The 26338-nt window shown below is 57.3% G+C and overlaps 2 protein-coding genes across 2 annotated transcripts in view; one reads left to right on the forward strand and one right to left on the reverse strand.

The window, feature by feature from the left end:
* CORO7 (coronin 7) overlaps window positions 1–26338 on the reverse strand; it is a 45520-nt gene that overhangs the window by 11688 nt on the left and 7494 nt on the right. Inside the window, exons 6-9 of the mRNA XM_036492966.2 lie at window positions 25151–25227; window positions 18657–18707; window positions 14048–14134; window positions 13490–13572 (exon numbers count right to left, since the gene is read on the reverse strand). Coding sequence (XP_036348859.2) covers window positions 13490–13572; window positions 14048–14134; window positions 18657–18707; window positions 25151–25227 — 298 coding nt within the window. The remainder of the gene's footprint in view (window positions 1–13489; window positions 13573–14047; window positions 14135–18656; window positions 18708–25150; window positions 25228–26338) is intronic.
* VASN (vasorin) lies at window positions 8–9540 on the forward strand. The gene is made up of 2 exons (XM_058681113.1): window positions 8–177; window positions 7255–9540. Exon 2 carries the CDS (start codon window positions 7263–7265, stop codon window positions 9291–9293), a length of 2031 nt encoding a protein of 676 aa, XP_058537096.1. The 5' UTR covers window positions 8–177; window positions 7255–7262; the 3' UTR covers window positions 9294–9540.

Below are 26338 nucleotides of genomic sequence, written 5' to 3' on the forward strand. Positions count from 1 at the left end.
GCCCTCCCAGCTCTTAAGGCGTGACCCGCCTCCAGCGGGCCGACTCCGGAGCCCGAGCCCGGGGCGAGGAGACGCGAACGCTGCCACCTCCGGAGCCCGGACACCTCCGGGGCCGGCTGATCGGAAAGAACTGAGGCCACGGCCACTCCGCCGGGCTACCCCTGCTGCCACTGCCTGGTGAGTGTCTGCGGGGCTGCGGGAGGGGATGCCGGGCCGCGCTGCTCACGAACGGACCCCCTGTGTGCACACACACCTAGGGCGGGACCCCGGTCCCAGCTCCAGCCCTGTACGGGCCACCTGCACGGATTCGGACGCAGGTGACGCCCCACCCCATCCCGTGCGCCTGCCGCGGCGGTCCCGGGGCGCCCCACAGCCAGGCCAGGGTGCGCGTGTCCGCGGCTAACCGGCTGGCGAGGAGGCTATGAGCAGACAAAATAAACACCCCCTCCCTTGCTTTCTCCTCCTACGGCTGGGCCCTCGGGCAGGAACAGTTTTATGAATCAAACTTCTTTGAGGGGATGGTTGAAGCCACAAACTTGGGTCACTTTTCCGTTCTGGGGTCAGACAGTCGGGTGGTCCTGTCAAGGACAGCTGACCCTTTGGCACTCAGAACAGAGAAGGGGGCCGCAGACATGCAGCCCCGGGGGGGGGGGAAGCTGGTCGAGATCTGATGCCATCTCCCAGGTGGGGTGCAGTGTGGCTGGCATAGGTTGCCCCATCTGAACCTAGTGGCCCAGAGCCAGCCTAGTCCTTTGTGTTTCTGGGCTGGCAGCGCTGGAACTTGAGGACTGCCGGGTCTCCTGTGGTCACTGGCAAAGCCTGCTCATTGGTGCCAGCCATTCTGCCTCACCCCCGTTGGTTAACAATTACCACACTAGGGTCGCTGACCGCCTTTCCTGCTGGCGCCCAGAGATGGAGTCGCTGGGTACTAGAAGGCCCTAGAGGTCTAGCTGTCCCCCTGCTAGCCAGCCAGCTGCACCCAAGGACAAAGTAGGCTCTGGAGAAGGGCATCATGACCCCGAAGCCCCATCTGCAGGCCAAGAGCCTCCGTGAACTGAGGACAGGATTGAAGCTCAAAGGTCCCTCTGATGAGGCTGGGCCTTGGCTGTCCTGGCACAGAGGTGGCCAGGCTGGTACCCACCCCCTCTACCACCCACCCTTCCAGCAGGGTCCATCAGGAGCCAGCCCAGCTTCTGGCACAGCCCTGCAGAGCTAGGGCAGGCGGGTGAGGGGGATGGGCTCAGAGTCCCCAGAGTTTACTGTCTTCTCCCAGGGGAGTCGGCCCCAGAGCTTCTGTAAACAGAGTGTCAGAGACAGGAAGAGGGCCCTGGAAATGAGCAGCCCAGCTGGATTCCCTCCAGACCATTATCTAGCCTCTCCCAGCCCAGAGGGGAAGACCAGCACCCACGTGCCAGCCTGGCGGCCTGGGCTCTGCCTGTCCCCACTCCCCCAGCCTGATGTGGCTGCAGATTAGAATGGCTACTTGAAACCTGTGTGTACTAAGGGTAACCAGGGGTGGGTGGGGGATGACTGTCCCTTGGCGCCACACTTCACCTCTGGAAATGAGAGCAGGATGATCCTTCTTAGGAAGCCCCTTGGGGCAGCAGAGGGGTGACCCACAGTCCAGGATTGAGGGCTTTTAAGAGGACCCTACTGTTGGTGCTGGACAGCCCCTAGCAACAGGGAAGCGGGGCTGCAGCTGGGCCCAGGCGGCAGCTGCCTCTCAGCCAGCCAAACAGCTTCTATCATGAGCAGAGAAGGCACCTCAAGCCAGTGCCAGGCTCCAGGCTCAATGTCAAGGGCAGCAAGGCTACCTGCCTGGGTTAGCGACCCTTCTAGAGTGACCCTCCACTTTCGTCGGAGCCCTTCCTTGGGCTGGGGAGCCCAAGGCTCTGCACTGCCAAGAAAACCAGCTCCCCTCATTGCTATGGAATTTGTGTGAGTTCTTGGAGAAGGGGAGGGAGGGAGAGAGTGAGTGTGTGTGTGTGCAGGCGTGTGCCTGTGCAAGTGTGGCCAGTGGGTGTGTGTCTGGCGTGGGCGTGTGTCTGGGCACGTGACTGCAGCCCAGCCGCATTTGGGGTGGGCGGGGGGTGCCTGGGGAGCCCCACACCGGGGAGGGGCAGCAGCACAGCCGCCTTCGCCTGCCTTTTATCGGTTTCCACATTCCATCCAGAGTCAGCCGGGTTGATTTCCCTCCCTCACCGTCCAGGCCCTTAGGCCTCCCCCACTTTTCGCTTTTCCTCATTCCAGCTTGCTGGGTGTGAGGAGGTTGGAGGAGGCTTCCTGCAAGCCACCTCTGTTTTTTGGGGGGTTTAGGTTGGGGCAGGCAAAGGACCCATTCTCCCCCAAGGTTGAGGACAGCCCCCCACTGCACTCCTGGGGAATGCAATAAGGGCTCTGACATTCCTGGAGGCTGCCTGAGAGATTTAATTAAGGAGGGAGGAGGGAGCTGGCTTACATGGAGAAGGGGCTGGGGCAGCCTCTGGGGCCTCTGCTGGCCCTAAGCCCTGAGCCCGAGCCTGGCCTGGCAGCAGCGAGAGCTGTGGGGGCTGGGCAGTGGCTCACCTGCGTGTCCCTCAGCCCACAGACCCAGGAAGGGCCACTTCCGACAGAGTGACTGGGGTGCAGGGCCTGGTGAGCGTAAAAGAACAACAGCCCTTTGGCTCTTTGCCTTGGCTTGGAGCTCATAGCTCCTTTGGTGACTAAGGTGTTTTGCTGGCAATGTCAGGGTTAATTGTAGGGTTAGGGCCTTACTAGCTAGGTGCTGGCATGGGTGGGGATAGGGTGGTGAGGAGGCGGGGTGTCTGGGTCCAGCCCAGTGGCATCACACCTGCTTCGTGCCAACAGTGGCATCTGGACTGACCCATTTTAGTTGGGCCACAGCCACCACATAGCTCCCAGGACCATAGGTGTTTTCTGCCAGCAGATGGGTCCCTCTCCTGACTGACGAGACTTCCCACTGCCCCGAGGGCTCCCTTGAACCTCACTAGCCTTAGTCACTGATCTCCAGGGCTGGACTGACAGGTCTGCTGGCTGCCAGGTCACCTCACACCTGGGGCAAGACAGCCAGCTTTCTGGTGAGGGGAGAGGCGTGCGGAGGTAGAGAAGTGCCCAGCTGCTGGCTGGTGCACACCTGCCCCCTCCCTTGAGGGGGATACCTACTGACCTCTGGCTGGTACCCTCCATAGTCCCAGGGTTCTGACCTGTGGCTGGGTGGAGGAGTTTTTCCAAGTCACTGGCTTGGATGTTCTCATCAGATGAGGACCAGGGAATTGGTATTTTTTAGCCTCCTGGGTGACAGGGGCTGAGAAGCCCCCAGGGTAACAGATGGGTGGTCAAAGACTGGGGAGGGCCGGGCTGGGCACTGGGTGTGGTAAGATGCAAGTGGGTATCTAGTGACCCCCTTGCTGCTGCATTGTTTCTGTGGTGGACAGAATAAGATGAAAGGCTGTGCCCCAGGGGGTAGGGGACTGGCTTAATCCCCAGCTAGGGCTAGGACCATGCCAGGAGAGCAGGCTCATGCCAGCAGCCTCCAAGGCACCTCTTCACTATGCTGGGCTGAGGGCTGCTGTGTCCCAGGGAAGGGAGATGAGGTGGACCCAGGCAAGAGCCCTAAGCTCCTCAGACACGTCAGCAAAACTGGAGCCAGCCATCCTGGCCGCCGGCACAGTCCCGCCTGCCTTGGGGGGGTTGGCAAACTCCTGGGGCTGGGCTGCTGCCAGTCCTGGCCGGCAGTGCAAGGCCCAGGCAGGGAGCTGGAGACTCAGAGCCACAGGGTCAGATCTGCAGGGCCTGTCCCTACAGCCCACTGAGGCATCTAGCACAGGAAAGGAAGCGTGGGCCTATGTCTGCCCAAGCCTGTCCCCTCCACCCATCCAGGCATGTGGCCTTACCCAGGAGCACTAAGATGCACCAGCCTGAGGGCTTGACATGGCCACCTAAGGCCCAGGTTCTGCAATAGTTCCACCCCCTGATTCACCTGTCCTTGCCAAACCCCAGGCATGGATGTGAGTAGGGTGCCCACAGTGTGCTGTGTGCTGGAAGGTGGATGGGGGCACCCTGCTGCCCCCTCCCCTGCCTCTGAGTGCTGGGATGACGGAGCTCCTTAGTCTTCCCATAGAGCCCCTCCCGGAGGTCATGTGCTGCAGGGAGCTGGCCAAAACACAGCTCACCCACACACCCCCTTCCAGGACTGAGTACACTCGACCTCTATTTCCCAACCACCCAAGCAAGGGTGGAGGGCAGCCAGAGTGTGCAGGTACTGGGGCTTCCTGTCTGTGGCATCTGTGTCCATCAGAGAGGGCAGGTTTTATGGATAGGACCCTCAGGAGTCCATGTTCACTGGCCACTCAGCATGTGCTTCAAGTACAAGCTCAACTGCCCTGAGGTACAGCCACCATGACCATCCTACAGAGCTGGCCAAGACCCCGGGGGATGGTCAGACCTTGTTGCTAGACAAGCAAGAAGGGCAGTGGAGCCCAGGAGTCTGGGCAAAAAGGAGGCAGGCCTCCAGAACCCCCCCCTGACAGCCTTTGCATAGGAAAAGGTCTCCTCTGGGGTCTGCTCAGCGATCAAATATCAAAGCACAGGCCTTCTTCAGGAAGAGCCCCTGTAATCACCGGTCAGCACAGGTCAGCACAAGGCAGGGGGCCTACAGAGACCTGTGCCCAGACCTCCCTGTTTAAAATCAGCATTAAAACCTCAACTCTGAAATGGGGAGTTCAGGGAGGAGAAACTGGGGGAGGGGCAGAGCTACTTCATGCTGATTCTGCAAGGTCACTTGGGTATGCTGCTGGGTCTCTCCCAGGATTACTCTTCTGTACCAGCCTGTGGCTTGCAAACCTCAGCAACAACTCCTGCCTCACTCGCCCTGTAGGGAGCCAGGCTCAGGCACAGGAGCTCACTACTGTATGCTCCTGGGAGCAGCAGGGAGATGACACAGAGTTCCCTCTGACTGTGGGTGTCGCCTTAGCCTAACTCCCAAGTCATTTTGGTCCTAACACAGTCGTCTCATAGCTTACTACCTGCTGGCCAGATGGCCACCCCCTGACCAGACCAACTCACAGGACCAGCCTGCATGCTTGGCCACTCATGCTAAGGGCTCTGCATGCATCCTCTGCTGGATCTGAAATATCCTGGAGACACAAAAGATATAGGTGCTGAGAGCCACGCCGCCATCCATAGCCTCACAACTTGGACACCTTGGTGCCCAGAGCTGCTGGCCTGAGGTGGAAGCTCTTAATCAGCCGCCCATGAGGCCCAAGCGGAGCTGCTACTGCCGCAGTTGTGGCCAGCGAGGCCACGTGCAGGGTCCCCTCCCACCTAACCCTGTCATGGCCCTGCGGGGAGGGCTAATTCAGGGGGAGGTGGTCTCAACTCCATATGGATGTGGGATGGGTGGGGGTCAATCACAGCTCACATCTGGAGACCAGGCCCCACCCACTGTCCTCTGAGTCAGGGAGGGTGGAGTAGTCCCTCAGGGAGGAGGTGGGAGTGTGTGGCACACAGGGCCTTAGGTCATCAGACAAGGGACAGGCACAGGCGGACCCAAGAAGGCCTGGGCCATTTACTCAGTAGACAGCTGTGCTAGACAGGGCAAAGAGGTGACCCACAGCCAGGAGCCTACAGAGCCCCCCATGGGGAGGGGGCCCAGGTGGGGTGTCTCAGAAGGGTCTTCGGCACTGTTAATTAGTGAGGACTAGAGACTCCGAGGAGAGGCCACTACTTCCCTCCAGGGAGCTGCAGCAGGTGGCTGTGGTCTGTCCAGCTCAACCCAGGTGACAAGGCCTCCTCCCTTTACCTAGAGCTGGCCAATCAGTCCTGTGACCTCCTCCTCCTCCTCTTCCCATTTCAGCAGCCCCTGGACCTGGGGGTGGTGGCAGCAGGGGAGGGGGTGGTGTGGGCACAGATAGCTCCTCCCTGCAGCTGAGGGCAGTGGGGCAGAACTGGGCTGGGTTGGGGTCCTGTTACCTGGACAGCCACTGTGGGGGAAGGGAAGGCTGGCCGGCCAGACCTCTAGCACAAAAGGCCCTTGTGTGAGAGCAGGCAGGAAAGGGAGGGGTGCCGGCCCCTGAGCAGGACTACCTCCCAGGGACAGACTGGCACCAGTATAGGATCAGGGACCTCTGAGGGGGGTGGTCTAAAGACTGCTCCCCACAGGAGTCTAAGTGATGCTGAGCAAACAGCTGGGGCCTAAGGATGGCTGGAAACTGGGGGAACAGGATGCCCTGCATCCTGGGCTTTGTGATGGCCAATGTCTCTTGTCCCTGTCCCTTCCTCTATCATCTTGGAGTAGGAAAAACAGTGTCTCCTGAAATGGAAGTGGGGGACCAAGATGCCTGCATCCTGGGCCAGCACTGGCACAGCCATCACCAAGCACACACCAGGGGCTCTCCCTTGTCACTGCAGAGGGGACGATTACAGTTCCCCTTTCTCAGTAACCAGAACAAAGCACACACCAAGAAGTGGGAGGGGAATGGAGGTACCCCCATGACCCTCAACAGTGCCCTGTTTCTGAGTCTCATGAGCCCTCACATCTAATCACCACTGCTCCTCAGAAAACGGGACCTGAGGATTAGAGTTCCCTGCCTGCTTCGTCTCAGCCCCGGCAATGGGGATCATGGCCATTGGCTCTGTCTGCCTCCTTCCCTACTCCCCCAGCCTTCCCGCCGGCCACATCCTGGCGGCCCACAGCCCCTGTCCCAGGCAGGTCTGACTCTAGAAGTGGAAAAACACCGATCCCATAGTTTCCATGTGAAGTCTTCCCGCTGCGGTCTCCCCTCAACAGGGGGAGGGAGGGACGTGGAGCGTGGCGGCAGGGGCCGAGGCCTGGGGCAGCCAGCTTCTCTGCTTACGCACCCGCACCGGGCCGCCTGCCCGCCCCCTCTCTCCCAGACGATGCAGGGAGGGGCTGCTGTTCCAAGACTTGGGATTCTCTCTCCTTCCCCATCCACCACAACCAGAGACCTGCCCATGTACATGCAGGAGGGCCTGAAGGACCGGAGGGGGAAGTGGTACATGGTGGTCACTGGAGGCCCAGGTGCTGCTGGGCCCCATGCTGACCTCTGCGTGCATCAAACCAGTGAGTGCTTGTGATGGACGATGATAACACATGACTGGTGACTGGGATGGGAACTGGGCTGGGGGGATTGAAGACCTGACTCATAACTGCTGGGCTCTATTGCACTGGGGACAGGAAGCTGCCCTTGAGTCCCTTGACTCATAGTCTCCTGTCTCTGCCTCTTCTGCTCCCAGGGAGGAAGATGCACTCAAGGAGCCCCTTGACAGGGCTGCCCCTGCCACTGCTCCTGCTGCTGACCCTGGGACCTAGGGTGCAGGGCTGCCCTTTGGGCTGCCAGTGCAACCAGCCACGGACTGTCTTCTGCACCACCCGCCAGGGAGCCACAGTGCCCCAAGATGCGCCACCTGACACAACCGACCTGTACATCTTTCAGAACGGCATCACCACACTTGATGCGAGCAGCTTTGCTGGCCTGCCAGGCCTGCAGCTCCTGGACCTGTCACAGAACCAGATCACCAGCCTGCCAGGTGGCGTCTTCCAGCCACTGGTCAATCTCAGCAACCTGGACCTGACATCCAACAGGCTCCAAGAGATCACCAACGAAACCTTCCGTGGCCTGCGGCACCTCGAGCGCCTCTACCTAGGGAAGAATCGCATCCGCCATATCCAAGCAGGGGCCTTTGATGCACTTGACAGCCTCCTGGAGCTCAAGCTGCAGGACAATGAGCTGCGGGTGCTGCCCCCACTGAGCCTGCCCCGCCTGCTGCTGCTGGATCTCAGCCACAACAGCCTCCCAGTCCTCGGGCCCGGAACCCTGGATGCTGCCAACGTGGAAGCCCTGCGACTGGCTGGCCTGGGGCTGCAGCAGCTGGATGAGGGACTCTTTGGCCGCCTGCGCAACCTCCACGACCTGGATGTGTCTGACAACCAGCTGGAGCATGTGCCTTCTGTGATCCGAGGCCTCAGGGGTCTCACGCGCCTTCGGCTGGCTGGAAACACCCGCATCGCCCAGCTGCGCCCTGAGGATCTGGCTGGCCTGGCTTCCCTGCAGGAGCTGGACCTGAGCAACCTAAGCCTGCAAGCCCTGCCGAGTGACCTCTCGGGCCTTTTACCCCGCCTGCGGCTCCTGGCAGCTGCCCGCAATCCCTTCAACTGTGTGTGCCCCATGAGCTGGTTTGGCCCCTGGGTACGTGACAGCCGTGTCACACTGGCTAGCCCCGAGGAGACCCGTTGCCACTTCCCACCCAAGAACGCTGGCCAGCTGCTCCTGGAGCTTGACTATGCCGACTTTGGCTGCCCAGCCACCACCACCACGGCCACAGCACCCACCACAAAGCCTGCGGTGTGGGAGCCCACACTCTCGCCTTCCAGCCCAGCTCCCACCTGGCTTAGTTCCACAGAGCCGACTACTGAAGCCCACAGCCTGCCGTCTACTACCCTGCCAACTGCAGTACCAGAACCCTGGCCCCAGGACTGCCCGACATCAACCTGCCTCAATGGGGGCACCTGCCGCTTAGGGCCACAGTACCATCTGGAGTGCCTGTGTCCAGAGGGCTTTACAGGCCTGTACTGTGAGAGTTGGGCAGGGCAGGATGCATGGCCTAGTCCCACATCAAACATTCCAAGGCAGCCCCAGCCCCTTCCCTTGGGCATCGAGCCAGTGAGCCCCACCTCCCTGCGGGTAGGACTACAGCGCTACCTGCAGGGCAGCCCTGTACAGCTCAGAAGCCTCCGTCTCACCTACCGCAATCTGTCGGGCCCGGACAAGCGGCTGGTGACACTGCGGCTGCCTGCCTCACTCTCTGAGTACACAGTTACCCAGCTGCGGCCAAATGCCACCTATTCCATTTGTGTCACACCGTTGGGGGCTGGGCGGGTGCCTGAGGGTGAGGAGGCCTGTGGGGAGGCCCGCACCCCCCAGGCTGTCCGTTCTAACCACTCCCCGGTTACGCAGGCCCGGGAAGGCAATCTGCCACTCCTCATTGCACCTGCCCTGGCTGCAGTGCTCCTGGCTGTGCTGGCCACTATAGGGGTGACCTACTGTGTGAGGCGGGGCCGGTCAGCAGCAGTGGCAGCACAGGACAAAGGGCAGGTAGGGCCAGGGGCTGGGCCCCTGGAGCTTGAGGGGGTGAAGGCCCCTTTGGAACCAGGACCAAAGGCAACGGAGGGCAGTGGGGAGGCCCTATCCAATGGACCTGAGTGTGAAGTACCACTCATGGGGTACGTGGGGCCCAGCCCGCAGGGGCCCTTGCCTGCTAAGCCCTACATCTAAGTCTGGGAATGAGGCAGCAGTCAGGGTGGGCTCTAGGCCTGTGCTTCCTGCTGCCATGAGAAGCCAGTTCTCAGTCCCTACTGTGGGACAGGTGCAGGTGCAGGTGTAGCTGGGTGACCGGTCAGTCCCTGCCTTTCCGGACCTCACCCATGAGATGCTGGGTCCTGGGAGAGGGGCACCAGGGTCCCTTGAGCCCTTGTAGTACCTGTGGGGGTGTGGGGCCTGCACCATCCTCTGCACTGTACAACCCAGCGACGTGGCATGCCCAGTTGTGTGCTGGTAACACAGGCTGGGCCCTGCTGGGCTCCCCTTACCCTATGAAGACTCTGGGGGCAGTGAAGGAAGCCCCCCAGAAAGGGAGCAGAGGGAGAGCAGGGTGAGGGCCAAGGTTGGGACCTGCAAATTTGGCCCCAGGAAATGAAGGCACAGAAGTAACTGGAAAGGAAGATGCTTTTAGGAACACTTTGTTTTGCTTTTGTTGTTTTGTTTTCTAAAACATATTTATAGGAGATCCTTTCCCATTTATTCTGGGAAATTTTTTTTTTTAACTCAGAGACAAGGACTTTGGTTTTTGTAAGACAAACAATGATATGAAGGCCTTTTGTAAGAAAAATAAAAAGATAAAATGAAACCAGTGTTTTTCTAGCTCATCCCTAAGGTGTCCAGGCTGGGTGCAGGGAGGGTGTCAGGCCTAGCAGGAGTGCCGATGGCCTAAAGGCTTGACTAGAGTGGCATGAGGGGCCTTCCACTGCCCCTCACTAGGAAATCCTGCTCCCACCTCATAGGCCCAGCAGTAGAGAAAGGGCCTTGGTGGTTGGGAAGCATGGATCAGTTAAAGCAAGACCCATGATGGGGAGGGAGAGGAGCCAAGTTAGATCCATCAGGGGCAGGCTCAGGACCAGGGTCAAGAGCTGTCTGGCTTACAGACCATGCCAGGCCTGGTGACCTCACGATGCTCCTTCACCCCCTTGACTAGGGATGTGCCCAGGCCTTCTGGAAACCTCAGAAGCATGAATGTCTTCAAGAAGGCCACAGGCAGAGTGAGAGAAAAAGCCAGGGATGCCAAGTGCAGCTGGGGCCTGGACTGGGGATGGACACCCAGCACCTTCGCCTTCAGGGACTTGGGGAGGGCCCCAGCACACACTCCAGGGACTCAGGCAAGGTCCCATGCCCATGTCCTCTGCGTCACAGCCCCAGGCTCCAACCTCACCCCTAGTGGGAAGGAAGCAGTCCCAAGCCTGGAGGCCAGGCCCCACGGCTCGGGTGTTGATGTCAGCGCCGAGTCAGGCGCGGCCATGCAAGGCTCTGGATTCAATTAGCGGCTGCCGAGGGCTCTGGCACATGGAGAGAGGAGGCGGTGGTAGGTCATGCGGGCAGTGGGTGGTGGCAGTGGGCCTGGGTGGAGCCCCTTCCTCCTAAGCCGCAGCGGCTGCAGCCCAGGTGAATTTCCTGTAGGCCTGGGTCCCATTAGGGGAACGGCACAGCCAGACCTGCCCTCCCCCGCCACAGACCCATCAAAGGGGTCTTTGTGGGTCTGTGGGCTGCTGCCGAGCGGAGCACGGCGGCTGCTGAGTAAATGTTTTTGCTGCAAAGCAAACCTGGCCTGGTGTGATAGCAGGAGGCAGGGGTGGGCAAAGGGCCTTCTAAGGACTGAGGGTGATGGAGAGCCAGGTCTCAAGACACCCCTCTGATTCATACCATCTCCAGCCAGGAGGGCCCAGGAGCTGACACAGGGATGTGGCAGCCCTGGATGGCCAGGGGTTGCCTTCTGGCAGGGCATGTAGGAGTGGACTACATCCAGTCACAGCCTTCCTGTCCCTGCATCTGAGACAGATGTGTCTACGTGTCTGTTGCTCCTTCACCGTCAGCTCAGTCCACCCCACACACAGAAAATTGCCACTATGCCACTGGTTAGCGCCCTGGCCTCCCAGTGGGGACTGCATCCTCATCATCCCAAAGACAGAAGTGGAAACCATGACACACGCTCCCGGGAGAGGTGTAAGCCTAGAGCACCCGAGTGTTCTACCCAACCCAAGACAGGCAGGCTGTAGCCCAGTGACAGCAAACATGGCAGAGTGGACACAGCAGCTGTGCCCTCAGGTGACATCCTGCCCACTTTCTGGGTATGGTCTCACTTCCACAGTAACCTGCCACTCTCACAACAGCCTGGAGGCTGTCACACATTCTTGGCACCCACCAGCTTTGTGGAGGGTGGAAAGTCCCACCCAGTTCCTTTGCCAAGGGTGCTAGCCTGGCCAGGCAGGATCCAGGGCTGGATGAAGTGGGTAGGACACTGGTCTGGCCGCCCATCTGGGAATGATTTGTAAAATTCCAGTCCTCACTGGTCCTTCCAGGCTATTCTTAACTGCTATAATTACAGGGTCAGCTTTGGCTGGTGGCACCATGGGGTCTGGGCATCGTTCACTCCTCCAGCAGTCACACTGGGACCAAGCAGGGGTGATCTGTGTGGGGCGGAGCCTGGAAGGCAGGAAACGTGAGTGGAAGAGCACTTGATGGCTGGTGCCAGTCCCTTCACACCAACGCCTCTGCTGGGGGCCTTGAATTGGGGGGGTGCGGAGAGTATCTAGCTGAGGCAGGAAGATGCCAGGGCAGTACCAGGGCTGCAGCTGGGGACGTGGAACCTGACAGCTGGAGCTGGGACTGCTCTGAGTAGGAGTGGGTCTAATCTGCTCTCAGTGAGTCCCCAAGAAGCTAAGAGCAGCCCTGGCCTGGCTGGCATGAAAACCTCACTTACGGGCCCGGCACAATGACCTAATGGCTAAATCCTCACCTTGCAAGTGCCAGAATCCTTATGGGAGCCAGTTTGTGTCCCAGCTGCTCCACTTCCTATCCAGCTCCCTGCTAACAGTCCGAAAAAGCAGCAGAGGACAGCCGAAAACCTTGGGACCCTACACCTGTGTGGGAAAAGCACTTGGCTTTGGATCAGCTCAGCTCCAGCCATTGTGACCATTTGGGAAGTGAATCAGCAGATGGAAGATCTTTTTGTCTCTCTCTCTCTTTCTAAATCTCACCCGCGTTTCCAATAAAAACAAAAATAAAAACAAAAACAAAACTTCGCTCGCCAGCTTCCCAGCTGCACCCCAGATAGGAAAGGAAGAAAGGGAAGCAGGGTTCCTCCCCCAAGAGTTTCTCTCCTCTGGGGGCCCAATGAGGGGCCCACTGAGGCACTGGTCCTCAGTGGGGACCCTTTCAGACTGTCCCAGGAAGACCCTGAAGTGTGTATCCCACTCGCAGACATGCTCACTGTCCCTGATGCTTCTGGAACTCAGCCAGGTCTCTGCCCCCCATGACTCGGTTTCCCCAACTGTGAAAGGAAAGCAGGGGCCAGACGAGCCAGCCAAGGCCCAGGGCACATTCTGGGCTCTTGAGTCTCCTAGGGGCCTCCCTGAGTCACAGCTGAGGCTTTAGAACCGGGATCAGCTCTCTGCCCTCACCCGAGGCCTCACCTGGCTGAGTCACCCAACCTCAACCCACAGCTCCAGTGCTCCCAGCTGCAGCGTGGGTGGCTGTGGAACCACGAGGACTGGCCACCCAAATGTGCTTGTTGCAGGCCTCCTGAGTCACAGCAGGCCAAAGCTGTCTGTGCACAGAGCTGACCCGGCCTCACCAGGGACCGCCTGGGCACTGCTACCTGCTCCTCCACTTAACTTATGGAGGCAGGGATGGAAGGGTCAGGTGCATGGATACCAGTCGCACTTGGGGACAGACCAGGGACAGCTGCGCCAAGTGGGTTGAGTCCACCTGAAACCTGCCAGTGTACCAATGTCACCCCTCATCCAGCCAGCAGCTACCTGCCCATCGTCACACTCAGGTCTCCTTGAGCCCCAAACCCCACGGCAACACTAAGTGCATTCCTGAGGACACAGCTGTAGACAGCATCCTCCCTCCCCATGCTGAAATACACCTGCATGAATGCCCGGCTGTGACCCTGCCTTATGCCTGAGGCCCACTCTGCCAGCCAGGACTGGACAGGATAAGATGGGTCACTTTAGCTTATCCCCACTCACAGGCTGCCTCAGCACCCCCTGCTGGTGAAGTTGGGAGATCTCGTGGGCAGGGCTGGTTTCCCTAATGTCCAGCTTGAGCACCTTTCAACTTGTGGATGGGCTGGCCAACAGGCCTTCCCAATAGCACTTTTGCCTCCAGCACCCGCAAGCAAGGCCTGTAGTTCCTACCTGGATGAGCTGTCCAGCGTGAGGGAGGCCAGGGCACTGGAGAAGAGTCGAGTGTCCCAAAGCTTCACTTCACGCTCACGCATCTGTGGGTAGGGCCAGGAACAGGATGAGAAGCGTCTGTCCCTCAACCACCTCTCTTCTTCCCAGGGGGCTCCCTAGAACCCACAGCCTGAGGGTACAGCCCAGAATGGAGCAAGCAGGGCCATAAGCAAAACAGAATTTGGATTTTCATGCACTGCCGCTTTAAGAAGGCTAAGGTGACAAGGGACAGGGGCGGTTCCCTCCATGGACTCTGCTCCCTATAGGGCCACCAGGGTTCCCAGGGTCAGGCTTAGCTATTGCAAATGGAATCTGCCAGTGTTCAGGAGCTGTTGGTCTCCTGGGGCTTGGAGACCCAGCCTGGGTTGCATAGCCAGGCCGTATATGGATAGGGCTGGAACCGGTGTCAGTGCCCCCGCCTCCCAGTGGCCTTCCCCTTGCGCTCTTGAGGGCAGAAGCTGGAAGGACTGGACATGTCTCCACCTGGCCATACCCTGCTCACCAGGTAGCAACCCCTACCTGGTTGAATCCAGTAGACACCAGGTGCTCCTGGGTAGCTGTCCATGCCAGTCGGCCGTCCCTGCTGCTCTCATGGGCCTGTGTGCTCTATGGGAGACAAGAGATGGCCTTGATCCATTAGACCCTTTACCAGGGGTCTGAGTTGGGGAAATCCTGCTGCCCACAGGCAGTTGCTCCAGGCTGAGGGAGGCCTTACACATACCCAAGGTGAATTCCACTCCTGCCCCAGCTCCACCAGAGGCTGCCCGGCCAGGCTCCCTAATATGGGGCTAACAGTGGCCGCTCTTCCACACTTCTGCAGGTGCCTGTGTAAGGGGCTCTGCTGGGGATCCCCCTTAGTCTCTGATCCTGGTTCTCACACCCAGAACTACGTGTTTGTGAGAACCTCAGGCCCCACTGAAATCTCATTTTTGTCCTCCCACATGTGAATGGGGCTTCCTAGAGCTGGTCTGGAAGGAGAGGGGCTGCAGCAAAGCACCGTGCAAATCACAGGATTATGAAGATTACTGGCCTCCTGATACCGGCCAGGGCAGGAGCCTGGGGCCGGGCTCTGGGGAAGGTCTCAGAGCCCCACAGCCCCCAGGGAGAATGGTGCTGGTCACATGGCAGGCAGGCAGCAGCCCTGTCCCTCTGGGCCCTGGCAGGGGGGACCCGAAGGGGAGTGGAGGAAATGCAAACAGCTCCCTCCCAGTCACTCTGGCCCCTGGAGCCTGAGACAAGGACCCTATTACCAAAAATAACTCACCCCAACCGTGGCCAGCCTCCTCCAAGCTTCCCACGATCTCCTTGGGAATGAATGAGGAAGGGAGGGAGGCAGCCAGCAAGGACCTGGCCCGGGGTCCCCTCCCCAGCCCGTGGAGGAAGACCCCAGCGTGGGAGACCGCTGGAAAGCTCCATATCGCGTCCTTCAAGGGGGTTTTCTCACTGCTCCCTTCCCACCCAGCTGAGGCCGGCACAGGAAGTGGGGGCTGGAGCCTGAGAACTTAAGTCCTACACCCCTTTCCACATAAAAGGGGCTGTAGGGTCAGGATAAGGGTCACATCACTGACCAGCCCCCACCCCCCCAACACTCCAGAGGCAGTCAAGAGAGTCAACTGGGCTTTGGCCTTTCCACTGGTATGCAAACACCCCTGTGTAAGCAGCAAACTGATGATTTCCAACTAAGTCATACATAGCCCACTCATTCATTCATTCACTCAACAAACATACAGAGCCTTCCACAAGCCAGGGACTGTGCAGCCAGTCCTGAGAGGCTCTAGTAGCTTGGGGAAGTAGGATTGGTCACTCTGCCACCCTTCACAGCCCAAATGTCAGAGCCACACACCAGCCTGGGCACTGGGGATACAGAGGATAAAAAGAGAGGCCCCTGGGCCCCGGGCATATTCGCAGCAGGAGGCAGGTATGGACCCAAGAGAAACCTCTGCCACCACACACCATGCAGGGGGCCACAAAGGACTCTCAAGACAGGGAAGGAAGGAAGCTGTACATGCCAAGTAGGCGCACACTCCAGCCCTGCCCACGCTGCCCCAGTTTCCTGGTCTGTAAGGACCTCCTGCAAGGCTTTGGCGTTAACTCAGAACTGTGTCTGGCACATTGCACTTAATGTAAAGGAATGACAACAGGAGTACAGGGTGTGAGGTACTGGGGCAGCTGGGATGGTCCAGGGAGGTGGGAGACGAGACTCCTTGTGGCCTGGGCCCCTGCCTTCCTGTCACACATCGAGGAACCAGAGGCCTACAGAGGAGGCTGTCCCTCCAGCCATACTGCCTCCTGCACCTGTGAGCAGGCCAGGATCACCTCTTAGTGCCTCACAGGGACCTGAAGTCCAGCAGGGAGGAGACCTGCATAAAGTGAAGTTACAGCTAGAAGGACCAGGATGTGCTCAGCTGCCCCCTGAACATCCTTGGGTTTCCAGCAAACACTCCAGAGGGAGGCAGTGTTCAGCCCAGCCTTCCTGAAGCAGAAGACAGGCCCATACCCTTTGGCATACTCAGCTCAGGATTATCTCCAGCCCCCTCCTCCAACCCCAGGTCACTGGAACCACCTCCAGTTTCAAAAAGCAAAGCTCTTGGCTGGCCTCAGCAAGCCTTCCCTTCAGGTCCTCCAGCCCCAACTCTATGGGGTAGCAGGGGCTGGGGAGCTATGCTATGCTGGAGCCCAGCCCCATCACAAGAGGCCTAGTGGAAGGCACTGGTGGCCAGGCTATACAAAGATGGGATGGGCTGCAGGTGGGCTCCAAGAGGACCCAAAGTCCCCTCCACTCCTGCTCCCTGGGAAGAGATGCTGTGGCCAAGGGGCACAGGGGGAGATGCATACCCAGCATTCCAGCTGCATTTGCAGCCAAATCTCCTCTCCATCACCATGGCAACACTTCCGGTACAGGGCAAAGGCAGGGCAAATTGAGTGCCCTTGGCTCTTTGATGGAGCTAGGGGACCTGCCCTACAGGTGAGACCCCTATTCCTTGTCTGCTGAGGACTCTCCTCCTCAGCCAGCTCAGTGAGGAGGGGGAGGCTCCAGGACTGGCCAGGCCCTGACACACGGGGTGGTCAGGAGGCACAGGGATGCATCAGAGGGCTCATCTCAGGCCCCCAGTGACCTAGCGAAGGGTCCAAGGCCTCACAACCACTCACAACCTGGCCTCAGACTTCTGCTTCCTTCAACAGCTACAAGAGCTGGCCTGTCCCACCTCAGCCTCTAGCATAACCAAGGGCAGCAGAGGGGTCTGGGGGTTCTGAGGTCAGACCAAGCATCTGCTGCTTTACTGTGTGACCCTGGAGTGGCAACAGGACCTTTCTGAGCCCTATTGACCTGGCCTGGACAACAAAAAGACCCAAGGGGTCAGTTTCCTTGGATGGTGGTCAGGGTGGAAAGAAGTTGCCCTGGGACACAAAAATAAGGCTGGGGCATGAACAGGAGGGAGCCATCCAAGGTGCCCTGTTCCGAACCCAGGTTGCAAGGGACAGGGTTCAATTAAGATAGTGGGGGAAGACTCCAGGACCAGCCCCCAGGTGAGGGCAGAGGGTTGCCACGGAGTCCCCATCCTCCCCCACCCCTGCCCCTGACCATGCCAAAAGGAGAAATTACTAGAACGGCTCCTGCAAGGCCTCTCCCGGGGCTGGCCCCTCAGCTCACACCAACCCAAGCCGCCAGAAGCGGTTTTCCTAATAGAAGCCAGGTGTGGGCCAGATGCCCTGGGCGGAAGTGGGGGGCAGGGCCACACCGAGGGCAGCATTCCAGGCCTGCTGCCCCCGCACTGCGCCAGGCATTGTCCCAGCAGCTGGGGGGAGCCACCCACGCGCTTCCCAGATCTCTTGGGCAAAGCTCTTGCAGGGGTTCCCTCCAGAAGCAGATACTCTTTGCTGCTCTCTTTAAGGAACTCGCAGCCCCTTGGCCGAAAGCCACTCCAGCTCCACCCCCACCCCTGCGGGGGTGGGGAAAGGCTGGGGGAGGAGGAGGAGGAAGAAAACACTTCTGACTTGGGGGTTCACCCCCTGCAATGCCCAGCTAGGGTAGTAACTCAGGCCCCTGCCCCTTCCCTGCTCCCCCCCTCGCCGGTGGGGGGAGGGGTCAGTCTCCAAGTTGATTCTAGAATATTCCTCTTGGCTTGCAGATCATTCAAAGCAAGCTACTCCGGGAGAGAGAGGCCTCGGGTCCACACACCCACACCTCCATGCAACTCAACAGCCACTGTCCCAAGCCCCAGGGGACAGGGCGGTAAGCTGGCTTTACCCAAACGCCAGGTCAGAGTTCAGCCAAAATCACTCTGCAGGCTGTTTCATCTGTCACATGGGACCTCTTTCCAGTTTGGAGGAGAGGAACCGATGATACCACTGACCAAAAAGTCACAACCCATTACATGAGTGGGTTTGTGAGACTGTACATGGGACCCCTGGCTGATGCTGGGCAGTGGGCATAACGGGGTGTAGGGCTCTTCCCTACAGCTGGTGGCTGTACCTTAAACTCCATCTCCCTGAGGATGTGCCTCTAGAAAAGCAAATTTGGGCATCCCCCCACTAAACTCTGTAACTAGTCACTACTCCACGCCCCCACCCCCCCACCACTCAGGCTTGTGCTACAAGGCCAGGTGCTGAGCAAAGCATCAGATCAGCCCAATAACAACCTGTGTGCCTGTGGCGGGATGTGGCTGGCTCCTCTGCTGCTGCCTACTAGGTGTGTGACAGAACGAGCCCCACACCCACCTGACATCTGCTGCTTCAAACCAAGGGAGCCCAAGCCACGGCATCCCTGCCGCGTGCACTCCAAGCCCCATCTATGCATTGTGAGGCAACAGAGCTCAGAAGGAGCTGCATCTTTGTGCCTCCTGGGGTCAGGAAGGGAGCAAGCGAGAGGGGTGGGGCTGCAAAGCAGGGAGGAAAGCCAGAACTGCTGATCACCTTGCTGAAGCCCAAGTGCCCGGCCAGGCTGCACCCCACCCTGTGACCACAGCCAGCCCCTCCCAGGCTCTGGGACACACTGCTTCACAAGAGCTCCAGCAGGCCTTCCTTCTGAACCTGAGCCAGCCCCCTCCAGCTGCTAAAACCTCTGGGTCCTCAGTTTGAGACAAGCTGAGTCACCCCTACAACAACCCAATCTCACCCCACAACTCACCTGAGAGGCCTGGGGCTTGGTTCTGGGGTCAAAGATTCGCAGCTGCTTGTCCTGGAAATGAAGAAGAAAAGACAGAGCAGGCGGTTCAAGTCAGGGGACCAGGGTCAGCCTGAGTCCACCTGCAGCCCAGAATAAGGCTGGCTCTTCACCAGTAAACATCCCCAGAGCCCAGATCCTCTTCCTCATGCCAGGGGTAGGAGGCCCTTCCTGCCCACTCATCTGGAAAAAGTCTGGGTTCACTTTCCCAAGCCCCCTCCCCCCGCCAGGCCTGTGAAATGGGACCTCCCCTGGTCTGCCCAAGTCCCTCATGAAGTGGTACTATCACCATGACCCCTTCACAGATTGGCAAATTGAGGCCCACAACCCTCTCCAAGCTGCTCATTGCACGGGGTATGCCCAGTCCTGTGCTGGGTCCAGCCTAAAGGGGCTCTTGTGGTAACATGACTTTTGTACCTATCAGTTAACCAGGAAGGTATGTAAATGAGGCCTGGCCATGGATATGCAGTTACTGACACAGTTGAGCCGAGGCCGAGACAGAAGCACACAAAGTAGCAGCACAGAACCGTACTGGAGTGAGATGCCGCAAAATAATCCCTGTGTGTGCATGCAACTGTGTATACCAACATACATGCTCAAGAACTGGGCCAGAGCCCAAGGCCAATCTGCATTCAGGGACCATTTATTTACGTACTTGGCCACGAAAAATTCAGTGTAAAATAAAGTTTCAGGGCTAGTGTTGTGGTTCAGTGGGTTATGCAGCTGCCTGCGACACACATCTCACGTCACAGCCCCAGTTCAAATCCCACCCACTTTGCTTCCTGTCCAGCTCCCTGTAATGAACGTGAAAAAGCAGAAGATAATGGCCCAAGTACTTGGGTCACCCCCACCCACGCAGGAGACCTGTACAGAGTTCTAGGGTCCTGGGGTCAGCCCAGAAAGTCCCTAGCCACTGTGACCATTTGGGAAGTAAATGAGTAAATGGATCTCTGCTCTTCTGCTCTCATTTCTTTTAAGTTTACTTTTATTAGAAAGGCAGATTTACAGAAAAGGACAGACAGATCTTTCATCTGTGGTTTCACGTTCCAAACAGCTAAGCCAATGTAAAACTAGGAGCTTCTTCTGGTCTCCCACATGGGCACAGGATCCCAAGGACCTGGGCCACCCTCCCACCACTTTCCAGGCCACAAGCAGGGAGCTGGATTGGGAAGCAGAGCAGCCGAGACACAAACTGACACCCATATGGGATATTGGTGCTTGAAGGTAGAGGATTAGCCTGTTAAGCCACAGTGCTGCCCCACCACTCTCTTTCTGTTACTTTGTCAAACAAATAAATCTTGAGAGAGAGAGAAAGAAAAAGAAAGAATGGGCACCATGGTGGCACTAGGCTAATTCTCCACCCTGCAGCACCAACATCCCCTGAGTGCTGGATCCAGTCCAAGCTGCTCCACTTCTGATCCAGCTCCCAGCTTAAGACCTGGAAAGCAGTGGAGGATGGCCCAAGTCCTTGGGACCCTGCACCCACACGGGAGACCTAGAAGGAGCTCCTGGCTCCTGGCTTTGGATCAGTTTAGCTTTGGCTGGTGAAGGGGCATTTGGGGAGTGAGTGAAACAGCAGATGGAAGGTTTCTCTTCTCCGTTGTTCCTTCTCTCTTGATAACTCCAACCTTCAAGTAAAAATAAACAAATCTAAAAAAAATCCGAAATAAACCTAAAAAAGAAATCAACACCACAGAGAGATCTTACTTATGCCTATGAAGATGGTCACTACAGGGCCCAGTGCCATGGCCTCACAGCTAAAGTCCTCACCTTGAATACGCCGGGATCCCATATGGGTACCAGTTCTAACCCCGGCGATTCCGCTTCCCATCCAGCTCCTTGCTTATGGCCTGGGAAAGCAGTCAAGGATGGCCCAATGCTTTGGGACCCTGCACCCATTTTGGAGACCCAGAAGAAGTTCCTGGCTCCTAGCTTCAGATCGGCTCAGCTCCAGCCACTGCGGCTGCTTGGGCAGTGAACTATCAGACAGAAGATCTTCCTCTCTGTCTCTCCTCCTCTCTGTATATCTCTGACTTTGCAATAAAAATAAATAAATCTTTAATAAATAAAATAAAAAATTAAAATTAAAAAACAAAACAAAACAGAATAAGGGCACAAAACCAAGCAGATGGGGCCTCTGCCCAGGAGGAAGTGGTGAGTAACCAGGCCCCAGGGAGGGGCTCAGGGCGAACCTCACGTCCACACAGAACCTGCAAGGCTATACAGAACTGGCCCTGGGAAGGCAGACACGCTGCAGAAGGCGGGCCAGCAGGAGAGAAGCGGCAGCCCAGAGCTTGCTGGTGTGCACCGCCACACAAGGGAGCAGATGGTGGGAAAGGGCTAGGAGCAGGCAGGAACTGGCCCAGCACAGAACTCGAAAGCCAGACCTCCCTGGCATATATCAGAGGGTCCTGGAGCTCTGTGCCACTCCTGGCAGGAACTCACGAAGCACCTGCCACATGCCAGGCGGGCACCGGGCACAGCCTGGCATGTGGTACAGCATCAGAGCACTGTTCTATCCACAGCCTTGAGTACAGAGGCCCTTCAGAGGCAGATGGAGATCATCAGAGACAAAAGGGACAGGTAAGAACAGAGATGATAACTAGGGACAAAGGCCAAAGACCAAGGGCAGAGATGGACAAGCACCACCAGGCTGTTCCCACTGCATGCCCAGGAGACAGGTGTCTGGCTCCATCAGTGACTGCTGCTGACTCCCTGCTACCTCGCCAAGTCTGAAGAAGACAACAGCCCAGTCCTGGGGCTGAGAGCGCAGTACAGTGAACACCCAGGAAGACAGAAGCTTAATGCCGGGCCCACGTCAGGGCTCAGAGGGGCACTGAGACTGTTCTGGCTGAGCAGGGAGTGGGGCTGGGCCTCCTCCAAACCTGAGGCCTGGGAGCACAGGGGTGAGTCTTGCCATCCGCAAGGGCCGCTCGCCCCCTAGCGGCCACCAGTCCCCACTCTCAGATCTGAGGGAAAATGAGCCGGAAACAAAGTGGGAAGCAGCTTGGGTGGTCCCTGGAGGAAGCTCTGTTCCCAACCAACAGCAGCAGGCCAGGCAGGAATGGGCACCAGGAGCAGGGAGCTTTCCCCACGGTCTGATGGGAAACAGTGTCCAACACCCAACCACCAGGCAGTCCCAGGCTCAAGCCATCCTAGTGCACAAAGGCTGACAAAGTGGGGCTGCCAGGGCACACCTACCCTCTCAGCGTTCCTGTCACTCGCTCATGACAAGCCCTCACTCTACGCCCACCTACAGGCGTCTGCACCAGAACCAGGACCAGAACCGGGACCAGAGGGCACATCTCTCCTCTTAGTATCCATCGCAAGTCCACCTGGGCAATCAGCACTTTTTTTAAGATTTACATGAAGGCCAAGTATGTGGTCCATAGAATTGGGCTAGGCTCCAACACCCATTGGTTTGCATAAAACACGGGGCTAGACAGAACTGACCCAGCAATTGCAACTACCACTGTGCACATAGACTGATTTGGGTGTTAGACTGTGCCGGACCCTGTATTGGCAAACACACACAAGAATCAGGGCCCGGTGGCGTGGCCTAGCGGCTAAAGTCCTCACCTTGAACGCCCTGGGATCCCATATCAACGCCGGTTCTAATCCTGGCAGCTCCACTTCCCATGCAGCTCCCTGCTTGTGGCCTGGAAAAGCAGTCAAGGACGGCCTAGAGCACTGGTTCCCGGCTTCGGATTGGCGCAGCACCGGCCGTTGCGGTCACTTGGGGAGTGAATCATCGGACGGAAGATCCTCCTCTCTGTCTCTCCTCCTCTCTGTATATCTGCCTTTCCAATAAAAATAAATTAAAAAAAAAAAAAAAAGAATCGGCTCTGGGATGGCCTCTGATAAGATTTCTATGGCAATTCCCTACCAACTGAACCGCTGGACTCAGAACCCTAACCATGGAAAGAATCGCAGGTTCCATGGGCTGACCCTGGGAGTGGATGTGTCAGAGCTGGGCCTCCTCAGAGGCTCAGACAGAGCAGTGGACAGCATGTCCAAATGTCCATGGAGGATATGGCAGAACTTTGGAGTCTCCAGAGGACGCCTGGTACCATGGCAGAGGACGGAGGACAGAACAACTGATCAACTACCCCAGCTAAGCATTGGCAGCGAAGAACTGGGCAGACGGAGACACTAAGGTGGACTATAGCAGCCAATGGATTTGGGAGAGATTCATCGCGATTGGAGTGGCAGGATCGCAATTCAGGACTGCTGAACTATCAAAACCTCTTGAGAAATTCATGGCGTTATAAATTTCTATTTTTTCTTCCTGTTACTGATTTTGTATTGTGGTTTTTCATTTAAGAGGGATGTGTAGTGACTATGTAATGTGAGACTATCATGTCCAGATGTGAGGATGCAGTGCAGTGTGCATCTCTCCTTCCAGATCAAAGATGGACTACTACTGAAACTATTAGCTTGACAACAGATGCTGGACTCTGCCATTGTGCATGCCCACAATGAACATGTGACTGCTAATAAAGAGCTATAAACCCTACAGTAATAATATAGGGGAATTTAGTGGGGGAGGAGGGGATTTGGGGAGGGGAGAGGAGAAATCCCAGGGCCTATGGAATTGTATCATAGTAGAATGATAATAATTTAAAAACTAGTAAAAATAAAATTTAAAAAAATATATATATAAATAAATACATATTTCTTCTTTTTTTGCAAAGTCAGATATACAGAGAGGAGGAGAGACAGAGAGGAAGATCTTTCGCCTGATGATTCACTCCCTAAGTGACCACAACTGCCAGAGCTGAGCCAATCTGAATCCAGGAGCCAGGAGCTTCTTCTGGGTCTCCCACATGGGTGCAGGGTCCCAAGGCAGTGGGCCGTCCTTGACTGCTTTTCCAAGCCACAAGCAGGAAACAGGATGGGAAGTGGGGATGCTGGGATTAGAAATGGTACCCATATGGGATCCAGATGTGGTCAAGGACTTCAGCAGTGAGGCCACAGCAGGGCCCTGCATTCTACACTTCTAACCCTCCAGGCCTAGGACCTCCTGGGATTTCAGAGAAAAGCTTTTTTAATAGCAGAATGATGGACTTGTAACTGTTGTTGAGGGACTAAACTACTGTAATAATGCTGGGCAAAACAGTGGGAGGAGAGGGTGGAATGAGAAATCCCTGAACCTAAGGAACTGTATCATTAAAAAATAAAGAATTTATTTAAAAAAGAGAGGGCCTGCCACATAAGCCTAGCAGCTAAAGTCCTCGCCTTGCATGCAGTCTCTCCTCCTCTCTGCATATCTGACTTTCCAATTAAATAAACAAACAAATAAATAAATTATATAGAGAAAGAAATGCTTCTGTCTCAAACAAAAAAAAAATGGACCCCTCCCACCTGCCTAGTCAGTTACACATCTGGGACCTCCAGCTCATACCCAGACCACACTGTGAGCACCCATACATCCCATCTCAGCATGGGCCTCTTCCCCTGCAAGCCAGGACCAACCTCATAACCTCTTACTCCTCCTACCAACTGCTCGGCTCTCTCAAAGGTCTCTGATGCCCATGCCTCTGCCTCCACTCCGCCTCCAGCTGAAGCTGTCTCTTCCTCCCCAGAAGGTGCTCTCACTTTCACAGGACAGCTCCTGAGGGAGCTTCCCCAATGGAAATGTGCACCCCTCAGGGCACCACCTGGCTTTAACTTGGATGTGCCTGGCTCTCTGCCTTCAGCAGGCTATGCGATCTCTTCCTGGACCAGGCCCACCTGACCCAAAATGATCTCAGAGCTCTATCCATCTGGACCCTTGTCTGACCAGCTCCAAATTCCACATCCCTGTCTCAGGGGCAAGGGCACAGGGGGTAAATATCATTTCCTCCATGTCTTCTATTTTTTAAAGATTTATTTATCTGAAAGGCAGAATGACAGGAAAGGAGGGAAAAACAGACCTTTCCCTTGCTGGTTCACTGCCTGAATGGCTGCATGGCTGGCCCAAGACTAGGGCCTAGAACTCCATCCAAGTTTCCCATGTGAGTGCAAGGGGCCCAACCACCGTGGGCCATCAACCACTGCTTCCCAAGTATATTAGCAGGGTGCTAGATGGGAAGTGGAGCAGCCAGGATTCAAACTGGCCATCCACTATGGGATGCTGGTGCTGCAAGCAGCAGCTTAACCCATCACGCCAAAATGTGGAACTTGCCCCACCTGATCCCCACTTCCATGCCGGCACAAGCTCATGCCTTGCGTACATGCTGCTGAGCCTCCCGGGAAGGCAGGCAGCTAGGGGAGGCTGGCCCAGCACGGGGATGTGGTCAAACTACACACACCAGGAGCCCAGGTGCTGCCTCAGGCAGGGATTCATAGAGAGTGGGGGCAGATGAGGTGGGGAGGTCACAAACGCCTCTCCTCAGTGCAGAGCTCTTCACTGGGAACCCCAAGCCTGGAGGGTGAGCCAGGAGCCCACAGCCAGGGGCTACATGTCACCCACTTACCTTGCATGCTGTGCCCAGGAGGGCACCATCCCTGCTCCAAACTGTGCTTTGCACCAGGTCCCCGTGGGCCGTCAGCTCTGCAGGGAAGCAGCCAAAATCAGGTCCCTTCAATGTTGACACCAGGGAGGATGCTGGGAGCTGACTTGGGGGAACCCCAGGGGCAAAGGCAGGGGTGACAAGGCAGGCTTTGTGGTGGAAGTAAGCAGGTGAGGGATGACAGCTCCCCTTGGACAGGCTGCACCTGCACCCAGGGACTTCTTCCACGCCACAGTCCAACTCAGGCTCTGCACTTGGCTCTCACCTCCACCGCTCCTGGCCAACACCTCCCCACTGGATCATTCCCGCCATCTCCACTCTACTCCCCTGGTGTGGGTGTTTTCACATACATCCACACATTCCTGCAACCTGTCATGGGTTGAACTATATTCCTCCTGCCACCCCCGTCCTGCCCAAGAGATGTCATTGTCCTAACCTGTGACCTCAAGTAACCTCTGAATAGACCGTGGCTGATGGTCCAGTTAAGCTGAGGTCATCTGGGTGGGCCTAAACCTTACAGTTGTGTCCTTCTGAGACAAGGAAACAGAACGCAGGCAGACACTGAAGACTCAGAGCACAGCCAGCCACGGACCACGGAACGCCTGGGGCCACAGGAGGCAGCAGCAGGTCCCAAGGCATGGCCTCAACAGGAACCAGTCCCACCCCTCCTAGCACCCTGAGACAACACTCTGTCGCTGGCCAGTGTACAGCTCCTGATAACAGCAGGAATCCAACACCTCCCCATCCAGCAGATGCCAGCCCACTTGGGTCAGCAATAATCCTCCTCAGGAGTCACTCTGTGGCTCCCAAGGCTGCACTGAGAGCCGCACGGTGCTCCCTGTTCACTCGGGAGCCACTCCTGGAGGGTCCCAAGGCCGGGCTGTGAGCTGCACAATGCTCCCTGGTCACTTAGGCTCCTACACAGGAGGGATCCCAGCTCCTGCTTCCCATCAGCCTCTGACTTAACCATTTGGGAAGCAGCCCCTTCCCACCCCCTCCCATCCAGTCCTTAGGTGATAGCAACTCAGAGACCCTGAGCAAAGGCCACCTGCCCAAGCGGCTCCTGACTTCCTGCACCTTAGGCAATGGGCGAGAGAATCAATACTGTAAGATGCTTTAGCCCCTGTGTTTTGGAGCAACTTGCTTCAAATC

Source organism: Ochotona princeps, chromosome 24, assembly GCF_030435755.1.
Source record: "Ochotona princeps isolate mOchPri1 chromosome 24, mOchPri1.hap1, whole genome shotgun sequence".
NCBI lineage: Eukaryota > Metazoa > Chordata > Mammalia > Lagomorpha > Ochotonidae > Ochotona > Ochotona princeps.